The 25,756-nt window shown below is 40.9% G+C and overlaps 1 protein-coding gene across 3 annotated transcripts in view; it reads right to left on the reverse strand.

The window, feature by feature from the left end:
• Positions 1-1,801: 1,801 nt before the first annotated feature.
• Positions 1,802-25,756, reverse strand: part of MAOB (monoamine oxidase B) — a 111,835-nt gene continuing 87,880 nt past the window's right edge. For 2 of the 3 annotated variants that reach the window (XM_070256572.1, XM_070256571.1), the window contains 10 exons: positions 23,678-23,819; positions 22,260-22,409; positions 21,072-21,231; positions 15,480-15,576; positions 14,381-14,434; positions 12,086-12,143; positions 9,028-9,125; positions 4,492-4,603; positions 3,848-3,910; positions 1,802-2,799 (listed from right to left, as the gene is read on the reverse strand). In XM_070256572.1, coding sequence (XP_070112673.1) covers positions 2,647-2,799; positions 3,848-3,910; positions 4,492-4,603; positions 9,028-9,125; positions 12,086-12,143; positions 14,381-14,434; positions 15,480-15,576; positions 21,072-21,231; positions 22,260-22,409; positions 23,678-23,819 — 1,087 coding nt within the window. In that variant the 3' untranslated portion in view covers positions 1,802-2,646. The remainder of the gene's footprint in view (positions 2,800-3,847; positions 3,911-4,491; positions 4,604-9,027; positions 9,126-12,085; positions 12,144-14,380; positions 14,435-15,479; positions 15,577-21,071; positions 21,232-22,259; positions 22,410-23,677; positions 23,820-25,756) is intronic. The other variant, NM_001081833.1, reaches the window with a different exon arrangement.

Genomic DNA, 25,756 nt, shown 5'->3' on the forward strand with positions numbered 1-25,756 from the left:
CACCCATGGTGGACAGGTTTCAGCAGAGCTTCCAGACTAAGACAGACTGGGAAGAAGGACCCGGCCACCCACTTCTGAAAAGATCAGCCATGAAAACTCTATGAATAGCAGCAGAGCATTGTCTGATAGAGCACAGGAAGGTGAGAGGATGGCGCAAAAAGAACAGTCAGAGTTCAGGTTGCTAGAACTTGGAATCGACTTGAGGGCACTAACGACAAAGTCAACCTGAGGGCACTAACAACAAAGTGTTACCTATAATCATCATGTCGTATGTTACATCCCTAGTACTTATTTATCTTATAACTGGAAGTTTGTACCTTTTGACCATGTTCGTTCCCCTTCCCCCAACCCCTCAACCTCTGGTAACCACAAATCTTATCTCTTTTTCTATGAGTTTGGTTTTTTGGGGTTTTTTTTAGGTTCCACATATAAGTGATACCATGCAGTATTTGTCTTTCTCTATTTCACTTAGCATAATGACCTCAAGGTCCATCCATGTTGTTGCAAACTGCAAGACTTCCTCCTTTTAAATAATATTAATATTTATTAAATAATTTTCCATTGTGTACTTATATATATACCACAACTTCTTTATTCATTCATCCATTGATGGATGCTTAAGTTGCTTCCATGTCTTGACTATTGTAAGTAATGCTTACAATAATGTAAGTAATGAACACGGAGGATGCAGATATCTCTTTGACAGTGTTTTCATTTCCTTTGGATATATACCCAGAAGTGGAATTGCTGGATCATAGGGTAGTTCCATTTTTAATTTTTTGAGAAATCTCCATCCTGTTTGTTATACTGGCTGAACCAACTTACAACCCCACCAACAGTGCCTGAGGGTTCCCTTTTCTCCACATTCTCCTCAGCACTTGTTATCTTGTCTTTTTGATGATAGTCATTCTAACAGGTGTGAGGTGATATCTCATTTTGGTTCTGATTTACATTTCCCTATTTGACTCTTTCTTGATGGATGTGTTGGAGGTATGTAGTAACGTGATGACTTTGGGGGGGACATTTTTTTGGAGGGAGCATGCTCAAGAAGATACCCCTATGTAAAGTAGATTACATTTTTAGGCAGATTGAAAAAACAAAATACAAAGACAGTCTTAGTGGGTTCTTTAATTTCCTCATTTATTCTCTAAAGTTCCTATAAATTTATGAATGTAAATGCACCTGTAAAATCAGAACTCTATACTATTATTGATTAATCCCGGGGCATTTCTTAAATTTCACTTATGCTAAGAATAATAAGCTTTGTTTTCCAAAGAACTGTGTGAAAATGGTCATTTATAGATTTAAACTATATCCTGATAAAAACTGACCTTGGGAGTTGAGAGGTATGAGTAGTTTGAAATGATGATATCATTTAAAAAGGAGTTCAAATAGGATTTAATGGACTGTGAAACTGTAGTTTTAAATTAATGAGTGTACCCAGTAAAAAGTTTTTTGTACTGATAAGGAATGTGAAAGGTCAACTGAAATATTATAATTATCTTAATAGCTAAAGCATCTTGCTTATTAATATGTCAATTATTTTGACAGTTTTTTGGGGAGGTGAAAGCAAGGAGCTCTGTCTTTTAGCATCCTTATCAAATCATTATAAATCATTTACCAAGTGCTCACACGCATGCTACCCATGATGGACGGTGCAATCAAAATGCATGCATCATCTGGGCTTCAAGGAAATTTTGACTGAATGCTTTAAAGTCACAATTATATGCCTAATACTAGATCTTGATTTGATCTGTCAAAGCTTTGAAAGTCATTACCCAAAAAGAAAAGACAACAGACATCTGGTCAATCAACTTTATTTTTAATTGCCCAAATGTGTACTGATCTTTGTAGCCAGACATAATGGAGGATACAAAAGGAAGAAAATACAAGATTCCTCTCCTCAAAAAGATGAAAATCAGCTGAAGACACATTGCACAAGACAATAAGACTGAATAAGATGAGTAGCATCTGAGTAGTGCAAAACAACTTAGTACAGATTAAACCCACAGAAAGGGACACCATCAGCAACTACAGCAGGGAGTGGAGGAGAGTGACTGGGAGATGCATTCTGGGAGGTGGGAAAAGCAATAGACCTATATGCTAGTCCCCAAAATATCAGTAGCTTGTTGTGGACCTTGGACACAAGTTCCACGTCTCTCGGCTTCAGTTTGCTCAACTTTAAAACAGAAGATGAGGACTAGACAGTCTCTAAGGTCTTCCAGCTGTAACAATACAGGATTCTAAGGACAAATACAGAGAACTTGGAAGATGAAGATGTCACAGGTAAGAAGGACAAGCACAAAGCCACAGAGATGGGAAAAACTAGTTTTTTGTGCATGGGCAAGGTGTGTCGTGGGACAGCAAGAACCTTAAACAAGCCTGCTTAACTACTGTAAAGATTCTGGGGGCAGTAAGCTTGGAAATGGGTGAGACAGAGTGCTAAACCAAGTAAGGGAGAATAAGCAAGGGCCAAAAATGGACAAAGAGATACTGTGTTTCCTGTGGTTTGAAGTCTGACATAGCTTCAAGCTCCCCTCCTCACTCATCAGTCTTTATGTCTTCATGGAACTTTATCGCAACCCCTTCCCCAAACCCACATACCCAGTAGAGTAAGAAGAGGATGCAGCTACAGGTGCCCTCTCTTTAGGCCCGCACAAGTAGCCCCCTTTTGTGGGCTAGGAAGCCAAGAGCAGCTGCGGAAAAGATGGTGGTCAATCCAATCAGCCTCAGCAAGCCTGGCACAGAGGGCAAATGTCTCTCCAAGAAGGTCGTGGTAATAGGCTGCGCAGGGACATCCTGGGTTCAGAGAACATCTGGTGTCAGTACAGGGCTTGTGCACTTTGCTCCAGAAAGTCTGTATTTCCTCCAGTTCTCTGAACATGACCCACTCTTGCCAACCACTAGGCCATTAAACATAATGTTCTCTCTGCTCAGAACACTTATCCCCAATTCCTAGTGGCCCTTTTACACTTAACTTATTCTGACTCATCCTTCAAGTCTCAGTTTTTATCTCACTTCCTCAGGGAGCCTCTCCTGCGCTCCCAAGCTAAGATGGGACCCTCTTTTTACATTCTCAGCGTGTCTTCTTCATTGCACTTGTCCTTTTTGGTTATCATCTGTTCCCCTACCACATGTTGAGCTCTGTGAAAGCACTGCCGTACCCTTATCACTGTGGCTGACACAGAGTAGGTGCGCAATAAATACTTGTCAAGTTGAATGAATCTACGGTCCACTCAGCCCTCCTCCCACCTCTGACGGAAGCACTAAGAGAATGACTTGGACTGGCAGGGCTATTCTTTTTGACTTCACACTTGATAGAGAAATAACTTTGACCTTTTTGACCCCTGTCCTCTACAATGCATTTCACTCTATCCTCTATGTGTCCTTCCTTCCAGTCAGGAAAACTTCCTGGGGTTTTATCATAAAATGATAGCGCATATATTGAAAATGCATTTTTAATCTAAATCTGCTCCATTTCATTCCAACTCTTTGCCCCGGGACAGGGGGTGCTGACATATCTTCCTCTCATTTCCTACCCCCTGCTGAGAATCAGCAGGCTAGAGATTTATTCATCGTGCATTTATTGAGTTCTTAATGCCTAGAACTCTCTGACCAAAACAAAAATCATATTTTTTCCTAATAATCTGCAATGGATGTGGAAGCTACAAATTTATTAAAGTTCTTCTAAATCTCTCACCTCTACCCTAATCCAGGGTATCTGTTTAAATATTCATGGATTGAATCACTTAGAGAAAGGTATGTGAACATATACAAGTGTGTTCTTTCGCAAATAATTGTTTTTAGAGGAAAGAGATTTAAATTCACGAAATAAAATATAACCTACCACAGACTCTGGTTCTGACTGCCAGATTTCATCCTCTGGGATCTTCCCCAGGGCATGCAGGATCTGAAAAAAAGAGTACCTTGGCAAATAACGAAAGTGACACCATCTTTCTCCTAAACTGCTCTTTAAATAAAGGACCAACTGAATGTCTCTTGGGATATTCATCAAAAACCCCAGGGTTAAAGCCAACATAGTCCACTTAACCTTTAAAAGGCTCCAAAAGGTCTTTCATTTATGGTGTAAGAAGCTCCAACCATTGGGCTCCCCATAAAATTTAGTAGTTGTGAACACGCCCTGATAGAGATGAGATCAGAGGAATTGTTGGGAAATATATAAATGAATTCTGAGCCCCAATATAAATTGCTTGGTTCTATAATATTAGACCTAGGTTCTCTCTCAAGGATAGCTGGAGTGATCTTTTGCCCCATGGGCTCTTTTTACCTTGGGTGACATGATAGATATTTTCATTGTTACTTCTAGGTTAAGGTGTTCACTTCACCTGAGACTACTGTTAAAATGGTGTTTCATATGTCTTCAGATGGAGGTTGCTGGAGAGTTGGTCTCCAGGATCTCAGACATCTTTGACCTGCTTGTCAGGCCCATGAGTTGCCTCCTTCCCCACAGCCTGTGACCCCAGGCCCTACCTCTCGGGCTGCTCTCTCCCCGGCTTCCACAGCCCCCTCCATGTAGCCACTCCAGTGTGTGGCAGTCTCGGTGCCTGCGAAATAAATCCTGCCCACTGGCTGGCGTAGAACCCTTGAAACAAAAGCAAAGAGGTAAAAGTGGTCAGTCTCAGAGAGCCAGAGAAGAGCCTTCCCATGAAGACCAAGGCTGGTCAGCTTCTTCTCAGATTCTAAACATCAGGAGTACATTGTCAACAATGGAATAACGTTCATAGCTTCCTCTAGCTCTTGCATGATCCTTGTCACAGACAAAATGAAGTAAAAGCCAAAGTCCACTCCTGCACCAAGAGCTAACAGATAAATGGACTGACATCAATGGAGTGTGTATTTGCTTTCCCTATATGAAGTGAGGGATTGTATGAGCCCAGTCATGTAGTCACCAGCTCTGAGCAAGGCAACACGTGCCCCCAGTTCCCTACCTGGTATTCCACCAATGAATCTGGCAAATCACTTCCTCTCACTGAGCTCTGGCTTCCCCATCTCTTAAATGGTATGGTCCAATGATTTCTAAGACCTTTTCCGTCATTAACACGCAACAAATCTGTGAGTCGGACTATGGCTCCAAAACTACCATTCGCTGAGCACTTACCTTTACCCATGTTAAGAGTTTTACTATATTACATCATAAAAGTTAGTATTTGTTGGGTGCCAAGCACTCTTCTAAGTGTATTAATCTTCACAACCCTATAAGGTCAGTACTATTATTACCCCCATTTTGCAGATGAGAATATGGAGATACAGAGACTGTGGTGGACATTGTGGTGCACTGCCCAGACCCCCTTCAAGAATGAAGGACTTATTCCCAGCTGCTGGGAGTGCTGCCAAAGATGGCCTTCTGATATCAGTCCTCTTTGGAGATTGTCTCCACTGAAGAAAATTGCCTCACTCAAAGTCATGCTTCCTTCCAGCAGCAGTTGCATCCAATGACTGATTATCACAGGGCTATAAAGACCTGACCCCCTCAATCCAACTTGGAACAACTCTTAAGGGGCATCTTAGCTCCAGAGCTCCCTGTGGGGTCAGCTGAGGCCTTCATTGGAACTGCATCACAGCTCAACCTCTCCCTCTGCCCACTCCTGCTTCCTTCCTCTCATTTATACAAGTGTTGATACCAAGGGTTCTCCCTGATACATATCCTATATGCTAATCTTTGTTTCAGAGTCTGCTTCTTCGGGAATCTAACCAGCAACAAAGACAAAGTAATCTGCTCTAGGTGACAGCTAGTAAGTGGCTGAGCTGGTATTTGAACATAGGCCATCTGAGTCCAGAACCCACAGCCTTAACCACTCGGTTATACTTCTTCCCTCTATTGAATTATATCTTTAATCTTTTTAAAGAACTCTATGACATAGCTACCATTATCATTACCGCATTTTACACACGAGGCTTGGAGAAATGTATGGTGACTTGCCAAAAGCCACATTGCTAGAAAATAGCAGAGCTAGGTTTGAACTAGGTCTGCCAGATGTCAAGGTCTCTGCTTTTATCCTTTATGCTTTGCCTAGTGTATCATCATCACTACTTAACAAAAAGGACTCATATGCTACACAAAGGGACAGAAGTGTCATAGCACTTGGCTTCTAAGAGGGGCAGTTTGTCATTACCCTGACAAAAATACCATAAGGGAAGCAGCGTCAACATATTATTCATCCTATCCCAGGTTGGCATTATATCAGGTAAGGGATGTGGATGTCCATAGCTGACACTCATGCTCTATCTTTGTAAATACTGCGCACCACCAGGCCTTTGATCAGAAAACCAAACAGCTGACTTGAATTGATAGGTTTTCCTTCACCAGGCCTTATTGTAGCCATCAAGAAAAAAAGCAATAGAAAATAAAAGAGAAGATATTATAGAATACTGATAATAATACATGGAATAATCTGGAATGATCCATAGCCGGCATGGGCCGGAGAACCTAAGGGTACTCAAGAAGGGTTCCGCAAGAGAAGGTAAATTTGCTTTCTCCATGTTCATTAAACAAAGTTGCTTTCTCCACATGGTCACTTTTTTCAAACAGAGGGAACTAACCCCAAATTGGAAACCTCTGGGAGGCCTGGCCAAATCCTAGATTTAAATATTAGAAAAGAGAATAAAGTTAGAGAACCAATCACACTAACAAGTGGAATGTAAAAATGTAAAAACCAAGAATTAATTTCAAATAGACAAAGATATTTTTCCTCCACCTGTCATGTGGAAATCTTTCCCTGGGGGGAAAAAAGTCCAACAGCTGGAGAAGAAAAATCCCTGCCCCTTCTTTTGCAGGTGAGTGAATATTTAGTATATATTCACAAAATGGGTGTTTCTCTTAGCTTGGTGCAGTAAAATACTTGCTTATGTGTTTTACTGCTTAATCGCTATAATCAGTTTTTCAGTCTATCCAGAAGTAAAATTCCTTAAGAAATGTGTGTTTATTTTTTTTACTAAAGTTGTACTGTCAATGGTATCCTCTGTCTTCCATCTAGAAGCAGAACATTTACTGTGTATTTCCAGAGCCATGAAGTAAAACTCCTTGTAGTATCCCAAAGGTCATGGACCTGAAGGGTCAAGGGAAGCCCTGTGGGCCGGTAGTCCTTACTCAGGCTGGGAGTTATGTCACTAAGATATGCTGTGCCTTAGTTTCTACCCTACAAATGGAAGCTAGTGATATGAAGCCTGACTCATGTCCTTGGGAAGGAATAAAGATGAAAAAGGACATCACTTGTCACCACCCATGCCTGATACAATGAGATTTATCTTGCTTCTCTCAAGTGGTCAGGGTCAGACCAGTGCAGGTGAGTGTCCTTTTTGCTCCCCCTACCCCATTGCCCAAAAGGCATTTTCCTGACACTCCTTATGGGATTGAGCGTGAAACTTGCCACTCCGTGGTCAGAAATCTAATCACATCACAAAACCAAAAACAAAAGTAATGCTCTGATTGGCTTTTCTCTGTTGAAAGGTTAAGTTTTGTATTCCTGAATGTATTATATGTGGCAAAGGATTCTATCTATCTTTCTGATTCTCCATTCCATTCTCAATATCACCCAGAGCCCAGCCATGCAGAACTTTTCCCCAGACATTTCATGACCTGGTAGGATTCCAAGCATTTGCTCCTACAGTTCCACCTGCCTAGAGTGCATTCCCCTATAGCCTTTCTCTGCCTTCTACAATCCTTAGATTTCTCTAGGTAAGGCTAGCCCGTCCCTCCCTGGGCCCCCATGGTATTTCTACGCCCCTCTACTAGAGTGCTTACCACAGTACGTTAGAGTCAATCTTTGATATTCCTTCCTCTCCCCAGCCCAATCCCAGCCCCCAACACTGTTAGCTCTTTCACAGCAGGGAGGGCTTTTCTCCATAAGGACGTTTTCAGCAGACTGCTCGGCAAATGGTTGGCACTTAACCAATAAATGGGGAATGAAACAATTAATACTGGCACATCCTGTACTCACTATATCTAAAACTTAACTTAATGACCCAGGAGCTAATCAGGTGGTGCCCTCTGGCCCCAGAATGTTCTCGTAGATGATATTTTGCCATTGTCAGGAAGATAAAGAAAGTGCTAACCCAAGTCATTATGTATCTTCTCACAAGTGGGTTTTAATCCTTCTCTGACCAGCTTTCATGGACAGATTGATTAGCCATTTACATTTACTCAAACCCTCTTTTTATTGCACACTCTCAACGGCTTTTACTCACTACTCTACATTTCCCATTTGGTTCCGATTGAGCTCCTGGCATCAAATTATTGCTTGGTTTAGTATTACTATAATGGTCATAATAATTACTGTTACAGCAATCATTCATACCTTGTTGCTGTCAACAAATACAATTAACTAAACACCAATGAGTCATCCTTGGATGCACAGCACTGTGAATGTTAAAAGTCAATGAATTGTGTGTGTTGAATGGGTGAATTGTATGGTAAGTGAATTATATCTCAATAAAGATGTTAGAAAATAACTCATGCTCTCATTAACATGCTGCTTGCTGTCTTTGTATGCCATCTTGTCCTTTTTATTTACCTGCTAAGGAAAGTGAGGTTCAGAGAGGACAAGTGACCTGTCTATGATACCAAAGTTGGTTATTGGTAGAATCAGGACTGGAATGCAAGTCCCTTCATTCCGAGTCTAGAACTCATTTTGCTTTTATAATGCTGTAGCCATGTTGGAGCTTACACAGTTCCATTTGAGGAAGTTTTACTGAGCTCTAAACTCAGTATTAAGATACTTCTGACAATATAAGTGAACCTGCTGACCGTCTAAATTCCAATTCCTATGCTGCAACCTTCTTTGGTTATAGTGATTGGGATTGCTCCTTCAGAGGAATTGAGAGTGAAAGGCACCACCATGATGCAGAATTAAGATGACTTCATTCATGAGATTCACAAGATACAAAGGAAATTGGGGATTTTTTTTTTTAGCATTTGCAAGAAACAGGATAAGAGCTACATGAACCTATTTAAAGTTTGGATTCAGGCTCAGGGAATTTCACTTAGAGCTTAGTATATGTTTACTCTACCTTCCATACTGAGTCATGATCCCTGGGGGGAAGTAGGTTGTGTAGCAGCCCCCTGAGTACTGCTCCTCACACCAGTTCTTCTCTTCATAGTGCACCGGCTGCAAGACAGAACAAAAAAAACTCAAAGAAGACTCACAGGAAGCTATCTAGTCTAGAATAAATCACAGTCTTGTCCGCTTTATATTGGAGAACCAATATATGCCTGAAGTAGAGCCTTATTATCCTGATGTTTTTAGAGATATGTCCTTGGGCAGGTAAATGTCCCTGGTGATAAACTTTTAAGAAGTTCTGACTTGAGAAAGTTTTCTCACTTGGTTCATTCATGTCTCAAGTGCTGATCATAAATTGCAATTGTCTAGTTCCATTTTTAAATTAGTCTTACCTATTGAGAAGTTTGCAGTGCTAACGGTTTCAAGGCAAGTTTAAAAAAGGATTTATGTTTACCGAGTGAGTGGAGCAGGAAAAAGCAGAAAAACATGTCTATCAAGGAAAAAGGATGACCAGATTCATGTTTCTCGTAGAAGTGAGGTTTGTTAAGGGAAGTTAGACGAACTAATATTTTTGCAGGATATAGGCACTTCTGTCGATGGTGGTACATGCAAAAACCATTGGCCTGAAAATATGTTTTTGCCATGAACAGGCAAAAATTAGCTGAGATCTTGCAAAGCTCAAGCTCTTTATTAAAATAACTAAACATAAACATTATCATTAAGCATTATTTTGAAAAGATAAAATCAACGTGGCAAGTTTAAAGAGAAAAACGTTAGTTCAAAAATAGATTTTGAAAAACTGTCTTATTTAAAAAATTCACAGTCACACATGGGACTTTAGATAGTCATTTGTACCCTATCTTATTTACAAAGCACAAGGCCATGCCCGAGAGGCATAAGTGGCTCCAGGCCTCTAGGGTTGTTCCCTGCCTCATGCCCAGCCCTCTTCCTTCTGCATCTGAGGGTGACAACCACCTCGTGAGCACTCTTCTCTGGCTGTTTCCAGCCAGAAGAAAGATTGGACTTCATCTTTCACCTTTCCTTGCTCCAAGAACTTGTTTCCTTCCACACAACAGACACCAAAGCAAGAGTAGAGCAAGTGCCCCTTTCAACGCCAAGAGCAAACAAGGACAGGAGCAACTCAATTGTAGCATTAGCAATCATCATCCACATTCTTCTTAGAAAAAGACACTTTCCCAAATTAAAAATGACCAACTGTTTTGGAAATTTGAGAACAATTGCTTTCCTCTCTAACTGGGGTTCCCAGATAACTATCTCCCAGGTTGTTGAAGGAATCTCCAATTACAAGACACTGCTGACTGAGAGTGTCTCAGAACGTAATTTCAAAAAAGCTTGAGTATCTACCAGGGTAAAATCTCCTGAACAGCATTTTTAAACAGAAAAGCCAGTAATTTTTTTCCTGCTTTTTTTTTCTCCCCAAATCCTCCCTGTACATAGTTGTATATTTTTAGTTGTGGGTCCTTCTAGTTGTGGCATGTGGGACGCTGCCTCAATGTGGCCTAATGAGCAGTGCCATGTCCGTGCCCAGGATTCGAACCCTGGGCCGCCGAAGCGGAGTGAGCAAACTTAACCACTCAGCCATGGGGCCGGCCCCAAACCAGTAATTTTTAACAGATGTAAAATGACTCTTTTAGTGTGCATACATTTCTGGTTCTGCTACTTCACTCACACTAACTACCCTTGAGCCTAGAGGCTACACTCAGAATTAAACTTGCTCAGTGGTATAGGAGAGCAAAAAATGAATCAAAACACATTTCTCATTAGGACCGTTTCTCTCCAAACCAATCAATTCATCATCTTGTTCATTTGCTGAGAAAGAACTTGAAAAATCCTCAAGAGCACGTGTTTCACCTATTCCAAGTGCAGGAAAAAAAATCTTGCTTTAAAAGAATGAACGAAAATGACAAATTCAAAAGCCATAGCAACTTGACTAGGAGGAAGCAAGCCACTGCGAAGCTGAGCAAGATTAAGCGTTAGAGTAATAATACTAAGCTAAGCAGCTGCTCAACTAGGGCATGGCATGCACCGCAGAGATTTGGATGCAAGAGGCTTAACAAGTTAAACATTCTTAGCCCCCTCGTTAGATTTTTCTCACGCTTTAACTGCTCATTTGTATATCGGTCTCCACTGTCTTCAAATGCTTCACGGAAAACAGGATTTAATCATCTCTTTCAAAAGGTGATTTAATCCATGTCAAAACATTTAAAACCCAGCAGGCTGGTGAATGTAAAGAGAACACCAATCCATTGCTTTAAACATTGATGAGGGAGGCGGTCATGGCTACTGGTTATAAGCACATTGGGCCCTCTGACTGTCACCAGATGCCCCTACCACACTGCCTACCCCACCCCATCCCTCCTCTGACCAACTGAGGGGTGCTACTGGTTTCACTTGAAGATCACAGTTTCCTTAGGCTACTTCCAAAGGTGCCTAGGAAACTCAGCTGACAGGGTTCACCTTGAGTCAACCCACGTGTCTTCCCTACACCCCTAATGTTCAACGATAAAACAAGGCAAAAAGGATGTGCAGGAGGGAGGCAGGCCACCCTATTTTTACCTGCGAGACAGTGCAGGGTTGGGTGAGTGTTAGGGAGTGCTTCTATGCTAGTTTATGTACACAGATGAGACTCTGGTCTCTTTACAAGATCAACAGAGAAGGAGAAAGCTCTTTTCATCCCCATCATGGCTGCTAGGATCTAGGAGCTCACTGAGGGTAGCAGAAGCTCCCCTCTTTTACCCACTGACAGAGCTGGGAGCAGAGTAGTCCAATGCTGTGCTCTAGGAAGAGCTCAGAACTCAGGGACAAGCATAGCACCGCCTGAAATACAACAATGTTGCAGGGTCCCTGAGCGGTCACCAATACACCCAGGGCCCATACTCTCTGGGACAATTTATACGTTGACCAGCCCTATGCAGACCACTCTGAGAATATATGAGGGAAAACAGGAGCTCTCAAGCCCTATTTGCGTGGGCCTATCCCTGAAGGGCCCCTTGAGGACAAAGCAAGATCTTTTTCTCCCTTAGGAAAGGATTGGGAGGCAGCCTTACCTGCAAAGCTTCTTGGGAGCCCAGAACTTTGGCATACAGCTCACAAAGTTTCTTCAACCTATGAAAGGAGGGGGGGAAAAGACAAAAGTGAAAATGAAGGCAGGAAGGAAGTGAAAGAGGCACTATCCCCTCGTTCAAAAAGATTGTGAGCTATTGCTTCCACGTGACATTTCATTTTAATTTTTCAAAAATTAAAATGCATCACTGGGGGCACATGACAATTTATTCATTCATTCAAGAAAACACTGTGTACCTCTTAAGTGTCAGTCAGTCTGCTAAGCACTAGAGATTCCAGGAGGAACCAGACACACCCATGCTCACTCCCCTTTCTCCCTCGACGCCACTACTAGGCAAAGGGCAGAGTGGAAAGAAGGCAGCGCAGGAAGAGATCTGAATTCTGCTGCTGCCTCTTCCAGACTATGAGGTCTTGAGCAGGTTACTTAAGCTCTCAGAGCTTTAGTTTCATCAACAAACTCACATTATTTTTTCATCAATAATGTAAAACAGTGTGGTCCCTGGACCAGCAGCAGCAGCATCACCCAGGAACTTGTTAGAAATGCAAATTCTCAGGCCTCACTCCAGACCGGCTGACTCAGGAACACAGTGGCAGCAACTGTGTTTTCACAAAGCTTCCAGATGATTCTTAAGTTTGAGAATCACTGATATAAAGCATATAAAGTTCCCAGCCCAATAACTGGTACATAATAAATGCTCAATAAATGGTAGCTCTTAAGAAATTTAGCCTCATGCGGGAAGAGGACGTAAGCCAAAGGTCATAATTAGTCAATTAAGGTATGCAATTGTAGTTACTTCGAGTCTGATTTTTACAGAATAATAATGCTAAAGGGGATCTTAAAGATGATTTAGAGTTAGGCCAATGACTTTCAAAAGTATTATTATTTAAAATTCAGGAGCTCTTTCTAAGAACAAACGTAACTAAAAATGCCTAATTTCCTCTCCCTCCTTCTCTCTCTTCCTTCCTGCTTTCCTTCCTTCATTTTTTCCTTCCTCCCTCCCCCCTCCTTCCCTCCTCTCTCTCATTGTTCTTTCTTTGTTTCTTTCTAATTTGTTTTTACATAAATGGAATAATTTGGTGCAGAGGAATGGTCAGACAGAGCAAAGCAATAAAACTAAATTCACAAATAGAACCAAATACATACGGGAATTTAGAATTATAAAGGTGGGCATTTTAAACCCATGAGGAAAAGACAAATTATTCAATAAAATGGCACTGAGACAAATGGCTACCCATAAAAGAAATAAAGTTGGACTCCTACAGGACTTATTACACCAAAATATAGTTCATAAAGATCAAAGATTTTCATATAATAAATGAAACTATAAATGTAATGAGATAATGGGAAATTTTAAAAATAATCTTGGAATAGGAAAGACTTTTCTATGAATGCTGGATCATTCAGAAGCCATGATTTAAAAGATTGATAAATTTAACTTCATAAAAAGTTAAAATTTTATTATGGTATGAAACAAATAAGCCGTAAACATGATTGAAAGACAAATTGGGAAAAGATTTGTTCCAGGCACCGTTCCAAATCCAGCAGTGAACCAACCAGACAAAACCTCCTACCTTCATGGATCTTAATATTCTAGTGGGGACATTTTTAGGTGAGTGGCCCCATCAGACCTCCATAGCACTGGCCAAGCACAAGGGTGGTAATAGTCACAAAGGAATATGCTAATGGAGAGGAAGGAATGAGCCATAATGTAATTCAGGGGCTCTTAGTGGGTAAGTATGTTATCAGTGGTGGCGTCAGAATAAATAACTGGCAGTGGTGAATTCTAATTGCTGGAAGAAATTGCCACCTCCAGAGAAGCTAGTCCCTCTGTACCTGTAATCTGTAATTGTTATGCATCATTCATGCAGGATGCACTACAGACTGCCCTGAAATGCACTCGTTTGTCTACCTGGTTATCTCCTCCCCAAGGAAATTGTCAGCTCCTGGGCTATATCCATTTTTGTGTTTTCCATAGCTCCTTGCATGGTATCTTACATACAATAAACTCAATAAATATTAATCTGAATACTCGTTAACTTAAGTTATCAGCTCTGTGCCTTTATACAAGACCTTATAATTAACATAACACACACATAGCATTGGGGGATACACATATTATTAGACAGTCTTTAAGTTAACAAGTTAAGTAAAATTGAAAGGCAGGCACAAGGCAGAAAGGAAGGAAAGGAAAGGAAGGGGGGGAGGAGGAGTAGGGAGGAAGGAAAACGGGGCAGAGGAAGAAAGGGAGGGAAGAAAGGAGAGGCACGCTTTTTCTTACCTTTCTTCTTTGGTAAGACGGGCCAGTTTTCTGGCTTTGTGGGAAAGGATAAATCTAAAACATAGAAACAAGGAAAAGGGCAGAAAATTAATGGCTGCTTTCATCTTGACCTCATTTCTTTAGCTATACATATGGCTAGTGTAGAAGCTAAAAGTCAGCTAGAAGAAACAAATTATACACTAGCTTATTTTATGTTCAATGTTTTACTATTTATATATTACATTTCTGACACTGAAAGGCACCTTCTAGCTTTAGGGATTCAAGGGACAAAAAACAGATGACTGGCCATAGTTTCTCCCTAAGGTAATACTATGACTGACCCATCTCCCTCGACATGGGTAGTGAGAAATAGGAAGGAGCCCTGGGTCTCAAATGCTCATCTAAGGCCATGTCTGAGCCTTTCCAATTTCATCCAGCCCTTGCTCTTTCATTCTATCACATGATGGTGTCTCCCTAGTGCCCAGCCTTCTAGAATCCGCCTCCATTTCTAGCCCTATAATTGCCTTGAACTTAAGTGATCTCCATGTTAGGACCCTTGGCTCTCTCTGAAATAAACTTACGCATATCCTAGGGCCAATTTCAATTTCTGCTGCTCCACGTAATCACCCCTCTGGGCCAGGTTCTGGCCCCCAAGACATCCCCTATCTGTACTGGTCTTCCTTGCCAACCTGAGGACTGGGAGGGCCTTGGCTTCTCCCGAGTGGGACTCAGAAAATCTCAGCATCCCATGAAAATACCAGTGATGCCCACACACTGTCCACAAGAAGCCTTCTTAGTAAAACACTCTAACTGAGCTCTTGATATCATGCTTTCGCAAAAGATAGCTTACCAAAATATATCTACTCCCAGCACTAAATATAAAGCAGTAAATTAATATAACAAATTTTAAAACGTTATTGGTATTCTACTTCCTTTCTAAATATTTATTCATTGGAAGACATTATTTTTAAAAAAGGGAAAAAGAACTTTTCTACTGGTAGATTTGGAGAATAATTCCTTTGGATAAAAAGTTATTTAACAAAGTTTGGGGCACATTTGTTAATAGTATGTAATCTTGTCAACACTGAATAGCATCCACACCACAACAACCATGCCTTACCCCATTATGGCAGCATAGCTGCCATCAGGTTTGGTATCATCCAATGTGTAGGCAATTGGAGCTTCCTCTCCTTCAATAATCATGGTTCCACAGTAATCTTGGAGAACAGCAAAATGAAAGAAGATATTCATCGCCCTATCAAACTACCAATAGCAGTTAGAATGAAGCACAAATTTTTCAACTTAAGAAGCCCAAGGACGGAATGTAAGATACGAAGGCAAACCAAAATGATGTCAAAAGGAAGGCTCAGTAGTCAACATTTTGTGAAAAAATCAAACTGAAGGCCTTCTCTGCAAAGGATAAAGAATATGATATTATGAATTAATCCTGGCCACCAATTAACGCAATCTTGTTTTTCCTGCCATTAATACTTGTGTCCCCTATTTTCTCTTTCATAAGAAATCAGATAAAACCAAAGATGTGTAAAAGATTAGTAGATTATTAGTACATAGTACAGTAATAGACTAGTATATTACTGTAAAATAAAAGGAACTGAATGTTCGCATTTTACGAGGAGCCACTTAGTCTATGTTAACTGGAGACAGAGTAGAAAGGACATGGATAGCTAAAATCCACAGAGTCCCAAACCGTCATTTCAAACATGACCTCCAGAACAACTTGGGAAACAATTTCAGCTCATTCTGGACAAAAGCACTTCTCTCATTTCCCTCCTGAACAAAATATATGCAATTTCAACAAAAGACTATGACAGAGCAATGGTGAAAATGTCAGGGCAGAATTTGAAATGTTATAATAATATCCTACTACAGTGTACCACTCTTCCCTCTCCACCATTTACTTGCAAATTGAGGTTGTTTGAACAAAATTATGGTGGAAGACTCCGGAACAAATGTTGCATAGAAAATATAATAAGAGGGTTTCAAAATGAAGGAGAAAGAACAGAGACAGAACTTTGAGGGTATGCACCACCCCAACCTGTGTGTGAGCAGACACACCTGTAGGCCTTTTTACCTGCACCTGTTTCTCTCTCTCTCTTTCTCATCCCTCCCCACTGCCCATCCATGAGACTCAATGTGACAGTCAGCCACTGAATTGAGGGGTATTTGCATGTTCCTCAGGTGTGCCGGGGCAGGAAAAACATTGAGAAAAACTGAAATACGGAAAGAAGAGATGTTTAAGGTCTGTCCAAGACTCAAGAAGATTTAAGAATACAAGAGAAATAGCTAAGGAATCACCTGTTATAAGAAGACAAGAAAGAGAGGAGAAAAACAGGACAGGGTGTGATACGAGAAAAGAGCAAGTGCACACTGATCACGTAGGGGTCAGCTGGACCGAATGGAGGGTTAGCGGAAGACGCCAGCTGGCCGGGGTGGAGACCCTGCTTCTGGGTGGGCTCCTTGGACACTTCCTTCCCACAACAAAGCTGCCCTCTGCACTACGCAGGCGCACTGGGCGAAAGTGAAGGAACAAGGGGCAGAGAGAGGAGTCATGTTCATGCCCGGACAAACCATGAGGCATCAGTGGCATTTCTATTCTTTGTAGGCAGAAAGCTCAGGAGCCGCACTCATGCACACAGGACTTCCAGTTTGCTTTCTCTGCCCTCACTCTTAAAAAGGAAGGGGCATTCAAGGACATCTAAACATTTAACAAAGCCCTTTAACAGGAGAAGCAAAGACAAAAGCAGAAGCCAACTAACAACAAACAAGAAGGAATTCTTTTGAGTGTGGGGGTGTGGAGGGTGGAGTCCTGAGAAAAGGATCACGTTCATCTAGAAGAATAACTGAAGTTTACCAAGGACAAAATTACCAGAAAGATAACGAAGGGAGAATGTCCGACCAGATATCAAACATACTATAAAACCACAGTGATTAAAATACTACAGTGTGGTCACAGGACTAGATAATATAAACCTGCTCTCCAAAGTGGGGTGTGCCCACCTAGATTACACATCTAGGTAGTAGAGTAGGATACTAAAAATTCTTGTTTTTTAATTCAGCTTTTCAAAAAGTCTACTTTTATATATTTTATAATTATAACAATACATTTTTCAGAAGTCCATATACATAATTTAGGAATAAATATATACAGTGGTAGTTGATGTTTACATTTTTTTAATGTATAGGTCTACAAAAAATATCTGAAGCTCAATGACAAAGATCATTGGAATAGAACTGTTAGTCCAGAAAAGCCCCATGTATATATGAGACTTTAGTAGGGTGAAACCATCAGAAGCAAATTTTAAAAAACTGACACACCACAAGAAAATATTTACAACATATAAAGAAAAAAAATTAAAGAGCAAAGAATAGGTAATTTACAAAATGATTTAATATAACCCCTAAGCCTTATTAATGATAAAACTTACAAATTATAGATAAATGGGATATTTTCCCCTACTGATTGGCAAAAAGTTACAAATATTATTAGCTTGGTCTACCCAAGTCAATTGACTTCAAAATTCCACTTTTACAAACTTATCAAAAAGAAATGCTCTGTCACAAATCTGCAGAGCTATATGAAGGAAGCTGTTTATTGCAGCATGGTGTGTAATAGCAAAAACTCAGAAACAATCAAAACGCCTACCACCTGCAGACCTATTTGGCACATTGGGATAGAGCCTTACAGTGAAATACTGTTTATTCAGTTGTTGAAATGAGATAGATTTAAATGCAATGATGTGGAGAAATGCCTATGGCATACTATTAACAGGAAAAAGCAAATTTCAGCATAATATGTATCACGTTTTTAAAAAATAATGGTTTGGGGAAAATATATAATGTTTATTTAAAATTACATTTGCATATAAATGCTATACATATTCTTTAATATATATTTAAAGTGTATATATATGGCAATATATATGTACACATATATTTAAGGTATTACCTCTGCATACAATAAATCTCTAAGGATAAAAGAACTTAAATTTTCAACAGTGGTTCCCTAAAGGGAGGAGCAATATGAGGGAAATATTTTTCATATACTTTTATTTTTTGAAAGTTTTATAGTGAGCAAGTTTACTTCTGTAATTTTTTAAAGCAGGTATTGCTTCTGTCATTTTAAACATAAATTGATACAAATTAGATTTAAGGGAAAGTGTAAATGGTAAAGATGAGCAAAAGCAAGGAAGACTGAAAGGATTCAAGGTGTTGGTAACAGTGTGCTCTCTCCACATTAGTGGGGAGGGGAGCAAGTGTTGAGGTGGTTGTGATGGCTCCCGCAGGGATGCCAGGAGGGTGGGGCACTGATGGTCAGGGCAGCTGGACTCAGGACGACTTGGTGGAAGGTCAGCAGAGAAGAGAGGTCTCCTCATTGCAAATCCACAAAGATGTTACACACCAAGGGACTGGGAAGCACGTCCCAGGATAATCAATGTACAAGTAGTCAAGAACTGGCCTGTATCAAAATGCAAAATGTCCCCTTCTCTTTAATAACGCAAACCATAGCACACTTATAAAACAAAACAAAGCAAAGAAACAAACAAAAATCTTGAGCAATTGATTGCTGAGTGCCCATATGTGCTAGTCATTGTGGTAGGCTGCTTGGAGCTGTGACGTTCACTCCCTTTTGTCTCATTAGCTCATATTCCCTGAGCTTTTGTGTTACTTGTTAATTGCAGTGTCTTCAGCAGTGGCATTGATAGTCTGACGCAAAGACCCTGTTGTGAGAGTGGACTTCCTCAGCTTTCATTCCCTCATAGAATCCTTCAGAAAAGTGTTACTGAGAGCCAGCCCTGATGGCCTAGTGGTTAAAGTTTGGTGTGCTCCACTTCTGCAGCCCAGGTTCAGTTCCTGGTTGCGGAACCACACCACTCGTCTGTCAGTAGCCATGCTGAGGCAGCGGCTCACATGAAAAACCAGAAGGACTTACAACTAGAATATACAACTATGTAGTGGGGCTTTGGGGAGTCAAAAAAAAAAAGAGAGAGAGAGGAAGATTGGCAACAGATGTTAGCTCAGGGCGAATTTTTCCCAGGAAAAAAAAAAAGATAAACTAGGTAATCGAAACACTAAATTATAAAAAAAAAATTGTTATTCAATCACTTAACAATTTAACAGGAATCATATTGGGTGTGAGTTTTGGAGCCCTCCTCTGTGTTTCTATAATCGCCTAGGTAATGCCAACATTGAACTCAACACGTTGTCATGCAATTATCAGTTTACATGACTGTCTTCCTCCCGAGTCTGGATTTTCTGGGCAAGGAAACATGCCTTTGAATTCCCATTGCCCATCATGGCACCTGTCATACAACCGGCGCTCAACAGTGGTCAGTTGAAGAAACACATTACTACAGTAACTCAAAAGAAACTGAACATGCTTTGGTGAGGCTGTCATGTCTACAATCATTTGTTAAACTGTTAGTCAAGTCTCATTACCAACAAAGGCCTAGTCAGGCCAAGCCTCTTCTTGAGGGTAGAGAACTTGGGTTTTCTTTTTGATACTAGTACCTACCATGAACTTGCCTAGGACATAGCAGGCCTAAGACAAAGGTTTGCAGACATGAATGGAAAGTTACAGATTCTCTCCACAAATAAAGGCATTCAAAATCCTTAAGAGAAAAATCCTTACTCCATGGTCCTAAACCCTATCTACTTGCCACAAGCCAGCTATCTAAAATGAGTGACCTGGGTCATGAGAGGAAGCATCTTGGCCCCAGCAGGCTCTTCACCATACGTCACTGCACCGTCCTTTGCAAAAGATAGATTACTTGTTCAACTGATGCACCAATCCAATAATAGTCCTAAATAGGATTTCCTGCAAAGGTGGAGAATCAGGAGGCTGCGATATGGCTGAGAAAGGGTAGGCAGAGGAAGAACGCCCCGAAGGTAACACCGTGAAACTCCCTCTTTGCCTCCAGCGCAAGCTTCTTCCTGTGGTTTAGTTCCTCATTCAGTCCATCCTTCCCTTTGCCCTCAGTCCCAGCTACCGACTCAAGTAGCCTCCTCTTGGAAGAAAAGTGGATGTGATGAGAGTAAATGTGATAAGACTCCAGCATGGTGCTGGCCAATACAGTAGCTGTGAGCCGCAGGTGATTTTTTACATTTGAATTTCAAGCAATTAAAATGAAATAAAACTGAAAATTTTGGTTTGGCAGTCTCACCAGCTACATTTCAAGTGTTCAATACCCACACGTGGCTAGTAGCTGCCGTACTGGGCACAGCAACTCTAGATTTCCAGCATTGCAGAATCTAGCACTTCAGTGGGCATCCCCACAATGTTCTACCCAGTACAGTAGCACACTTGTTGAATATATAGGAATGAATAAGTGAATTTAACTCAGAATAGTAGAATCTCGACATGAAGGAGAAATTGGAAATTTTCAGAATCCCCACTTTGTGAACGGTTCTATAAACTCATACTTTAAAAAACTGTATTAGAAAATGTTAATAATCTATTTTTGTGGGAAGATTAAACTTTATATTGAATTATAAAAAGAGTTGATCATATTCCAAGGGAAGTTGTTTCCATGAGTTTGCGCCAATATATTTTATTTGACAGAACTGTACTTAGAACTTGGTCTAATGTTTTATGTCCAGCATTCTAATAAAAATAGTTACATGCAAATGTGCGTCTTTGCACCCAGGTTCTTGGACCTTCTCCCCAAGGTCTTCATTTAAGGAAAGTACTCACCTTTTTTCCTCCAGAAGGGCTCTTTATAATAAACCATGCACTTGATTACCGAACCCAAAGGCACACGAGTGATCAGCTGGTTTCTCATCATTGGGAGAGGGGGTTTGAAATGAATCTTCATGCCCAGAATAGGAGGAACAGCGCTAATCACATACTTAGCCTGGAAGAAAAACAACATGGTTAAACATTGTTGGTGGGTTGTTTTTGCTTTTTTTCCTAATGTTTCTCCCTCATTTTATCCTTGTCCCAGCCTTTAGTCTCTTCTTAACAGAGAAGCTGGAAGGATCTTGTTAAAACCAAAATAAGCCCTTATTGTTCCCTAGTTCAAAACCTCCAATGCCTTCCCATCACACTTAGAGTCAAAGCCAAATTCCTCACAGTCATCTCCAAGGCTATACATGAAACGGACCCTTGTTACATCTCTGATCTCATCTCCTGTTACTCTTCCCCTCACCCCTCTTACTTCTGCCATTTTGTCCACCTTGCTGTTGCTTCATCATGCCAGGCTTGCTCCTACCTCAGGGCCTTTGCACTGGCTGTTCCGTCTACCTGTAACACTCTTACCCAAGAGAGCCACATGGCTCAATCCCTCATCTCTTTTGGTTCTGTGCTTAAATATTACCTTTTCAAGTGAGGCTTTCCCTGACGACCTTATTTAAAATTGCATGACCAATCCTCCCACCCCACCTTCTGACACACCCTCTCTCCCTTCCCTGCTTGATTTTTTCCACAGCACTTATCACTATCTAGCATACTTTATATTTCAACTCTATATTTGATCGTGGCCTTTCTCCTTCACTAGAATGTAAGCCACATGAGGGCAGATAATTTTATCTGTCTCGTTCACTGCTACACTCCCAAATCATAGGAGGCACTTGATATTTATCAAATCAATATTTTCTTTGGTTTTCTAATTATGTAGGAGCCCAATACAGAGGGTTGATAATGTGTATCTTTATAAATCCTCCCCAACCCCAAATATTCTTGTTCTCTTTTCCATTCTTTCAGATAGAGGTAGCTTTTCCATTTTGACAAAGAGATTGTGAAGTCTGGCACCTTCTTGGCTTTACTTAAGCTTTGGTTATTTAAGAGTTCACCTTTCTGAGGAGACATTAGAATAAGTAGAGAGGGCACAGGATGAGATAGAAAAGGCAGGCATGGGCCCCTTAGTTTAAGGCTCTTGGTCACCTCATACACTTCATGGTTCAGGGTCTCCACAAGGACATGTTCTCCTGTCTGGTCAATGTGGGTCACAGGCCTCTCCAGCTTCACCCGGTCCCCGAGGAGGTCCATTATCCGCTCGCTCACTTGACCAGAACCACCTAGAAATTTCCTCTCCTAGAAAGAAAAAAGGACTCAAGAGGTGGGCATGAAATATAAGAATGGGAATAAACCATTAAGTTGCAAGTTTTCTTTGCATATCTTTACATGAGATGTATAAAATCTCATTTTGCTGTTGTGAATAGTGTCTTTCATCGTTTTCTAACTAGTGATTGCTGGCTTTTGACAAAATTGCAGGTTTTCTAACAGTCCCCTTCCAAGCTATGCTCTTACGGATTCCCAGGCTCCAACCTCAGCTGGACATCCTCAGCCTTACCCCCTTGTCCCACCTGCGTGGCCACTACCCCTGCTCCATGCCCTATCTGCATCGTTTTGTTGGGTTGCTGGGTCTGATGGAGCCCTACCTACCGCTGGGCCACTGCTTGCCTGAGCATATTGGAGCCTGTTTTCCTCTTCCTTGTCACTCAGGCTCAGAACCTCCCTGGCCCACCCACCCCCAAGTCAGCCTACCCCCTGTTGCAGGCTGCCCACCTCATCCTGGGTCAGGTGCCTGCTGCTTCCGTGGCCACCGAGGTCATTTCACCTCATTGCACCCACCTGTCCTGAGCCCTGCTAAAACTTCCAAATGTTCTGCATGGTTGTGCACACAGTCAATCTGACTGCCTCCTCCTTAATTTTCAGTTCAGTTAATTTTTTAAAACACTATTTCAAATAGGCCTAGGAAGAAGAAGGAAAAGGAGAAGAAGAAGAGGAAGAAAGGGAGGAGGAGGGGAAGAAGGAGGAGAATGAGGAGGAGAAGCAGGGAGGAAGAGGAAGGGAAGAAAAGGAAAATGACTACCAAGCAGATGATGTAAGAACTCTAATCCACTTCCTACTGTGCCTAGCACAATGCCTTATACAATGCTCAGGAAATAGGCAATGAATGAATGAATAAATTTATTCTATGTAGTGTGTATGTTTTAAATTGAAAAAGCATTTCTGACTTTCCTTGTTGAGCTTTCCAAGAAGTGCTCAAGTTATGTTTGTCAGATGGTCTCCTACGATCTTACCAAATAATAATTGGATGTATATCCAAGTGGAATACTGCAAAAAGTACATAAAAAGAGACAAGCCTAATCTTAAAATTACATTGGCTGCTGAGTTCTCACACTGGGTACCTAACAAGAGACTGTCACTTACACGAGCCACCTTGAGCTGCCATGGTAAAGCTCTAAAAGCCACAAGCCTGCCTCCTGCTTCATCTGTTCATGCTTGAAAGATGATGCCAATCTTTCATTTAGGCAGTGGTGGCTTTCTGTTGAAATGGTCGGGGGATAGATGGGTACCTGCCCTCCATTGGTTGTCGAGATGATCCTGGTTGTGCCCCCACACTGCTTCACATACCACAGGAACCAGAGAGCAGAGACCTCATGGGTCTCTGCAGTGACACACAGATTCACAAAGAGAGTAGCAAGCTGCTTCGCAGATCTGCTCAGAAAGAAACAAGAGTAAAATTGGCAAATGCAGGAGAGCATCTTCTTCGTTCTCTGGAAATTATTCAAGCAATAAATTTACCTGGCTAAGTTTAGCACAATTTGGCAGGTCACAGAAAACTGTCAGTAGAATCCAATATTATAAAGCATGACATCAGAGATTTGGGGAATATGAGGTTTATTGTCCCCATAACCAGAATACCTTACTCAGAATCAGCTTGTATTCCATATTCTGTGCTGTCATGATTTCTCCCCACACACCTGCTACTCTTCCAGTGATCTCCATCTCAGTAAAAGGCATCACCGTTCACCCAACTGCCAAGGCCAACACTCTAGAAATCAGCCTTAATTTCTCTCTTTCCATCACTCTCTCCCCATCCAACCCACCAGGAACTCCTGTTGTCTCTCACCACATCACTCCACCTTCATCACAACCAATTTAGCATCATCTCTTGCCTGGAGCATTGCAATTATTTCCTCCAGATCAGCCTCTCTGCCTCTACTCATCCTCACCTAGTATCTATTCACCACACCTCCCCTCCATGGTGCTCTTTCTCTAGTGTAAATCAAGTCACGTCCTTCCCCTGCTTAAAACCTTCCAGTGGCATCCTATCAAAACCAGAATAAGATCCAGATCTTTTACCATGGCCTCCAAAGCCCTGAGTGATCTAGCCCATGCCTACCTTTTCTATCTCATCCTGTGCCCTCTCTACTTATTCTAATGTCTCCTCAGAAAGGTGAACTCTTAAACATCTATGAAAGTGTGCACCAGTTTCCACATTCCCAGCACCCTGACATTCTTGTCATTTTACCACAGTATAATATCTTTATAAGTCTTTTCACTTTCTTATATTATCTTGATTATTATTATTTTTTATTGCTGTCTCTATTGCACACTAGAATATCAACCAACGAGAACAGGGATCTTGACTTTCTTGTTCACTATAGTGTCCCCTTTTAATAAAATAGTGACTGGCACATAGTAAGCACTTAATAATTACTTGTTGGATGACTGACTGAATGAATGGTTGATGAGAAATATCAATTAAATATTATTTTTAAATTATCCACAGTCCACAAAGGATATGCTAGTTGCTGTACCACACAGTCATAGTTATCTATTCACTTATTTTACTACCAAATAGAAGACAAGCTCAAAGGATGGATGAGGGGGAAAGCAATTAACAGAACACAGATAGCTTAACTTTTGCTTGGGGTTGGCAAGCAAATCGTGAGAAGTTATTTCCTATCTGGAGGCACACCAGAAAGTGAATGATCTCATGCAATTCCAACGACTCAATTAAATCTAACACACCCTAAAATTCACCAGTAATAATGTGTACTCTGGGATATCTTTAACAAGGACAAATCCCCCTTTTCACTTTGACATAAAGTTTGCATGTTATTAATCTTGTTATATCTGAGACAGAATTTGTCACCTGGTAGTTCTGACAATGGGTGGAATAAATAATACTCTCTTCCATTTATTGAAGTCTTTCACACTTCATGGTTTTTAAATCTATTGTCTTATTGGATTGTCATAAGAACTCTATAAAATAGTTATTGTTTTTCCCCAGCTCACAAGCCCAGAAACTGGATCTTAGAGAGGTTAGTAATATGTAGTATACAGCTCAGTAAATGGTACAACTTCAAACCAGATCATACCTGATTCTAACCTCATGCTTTTAATACCTCAAAATGCTTTATAATTAACTGACGATCTTGAAAGTGCAAATACTCACCAAAGGGCACCTCTCTACTCTTGTGTACCTTGACTCTGAAAGTTTGTAGAATCACATCTAACACACATTTCAGTTACTAACAATGTTTGCAGCCATAACAACCTGACAGCACTTTTGTGACAGTCCCCGTCATTTAGCCTGCAAATAGTGTAATATATATGTTGAAGTGATTTCGTTTTATAAGATTCCT

The sequence above is a fragment of the Equus caballus genome, chromosome X, assembly GCF_041296265.1.
Source record: "Equus caballus isolate H_3958 breed thoroughbred chromosome X, TB-T2T, whole genome shotgun sequence".
NCBI classification, from domain to species: Eukaryota; Metazoa; Chordata; class Mammalia; order Perissodactyla; family Equidae; genus Equus; species Equus caballus.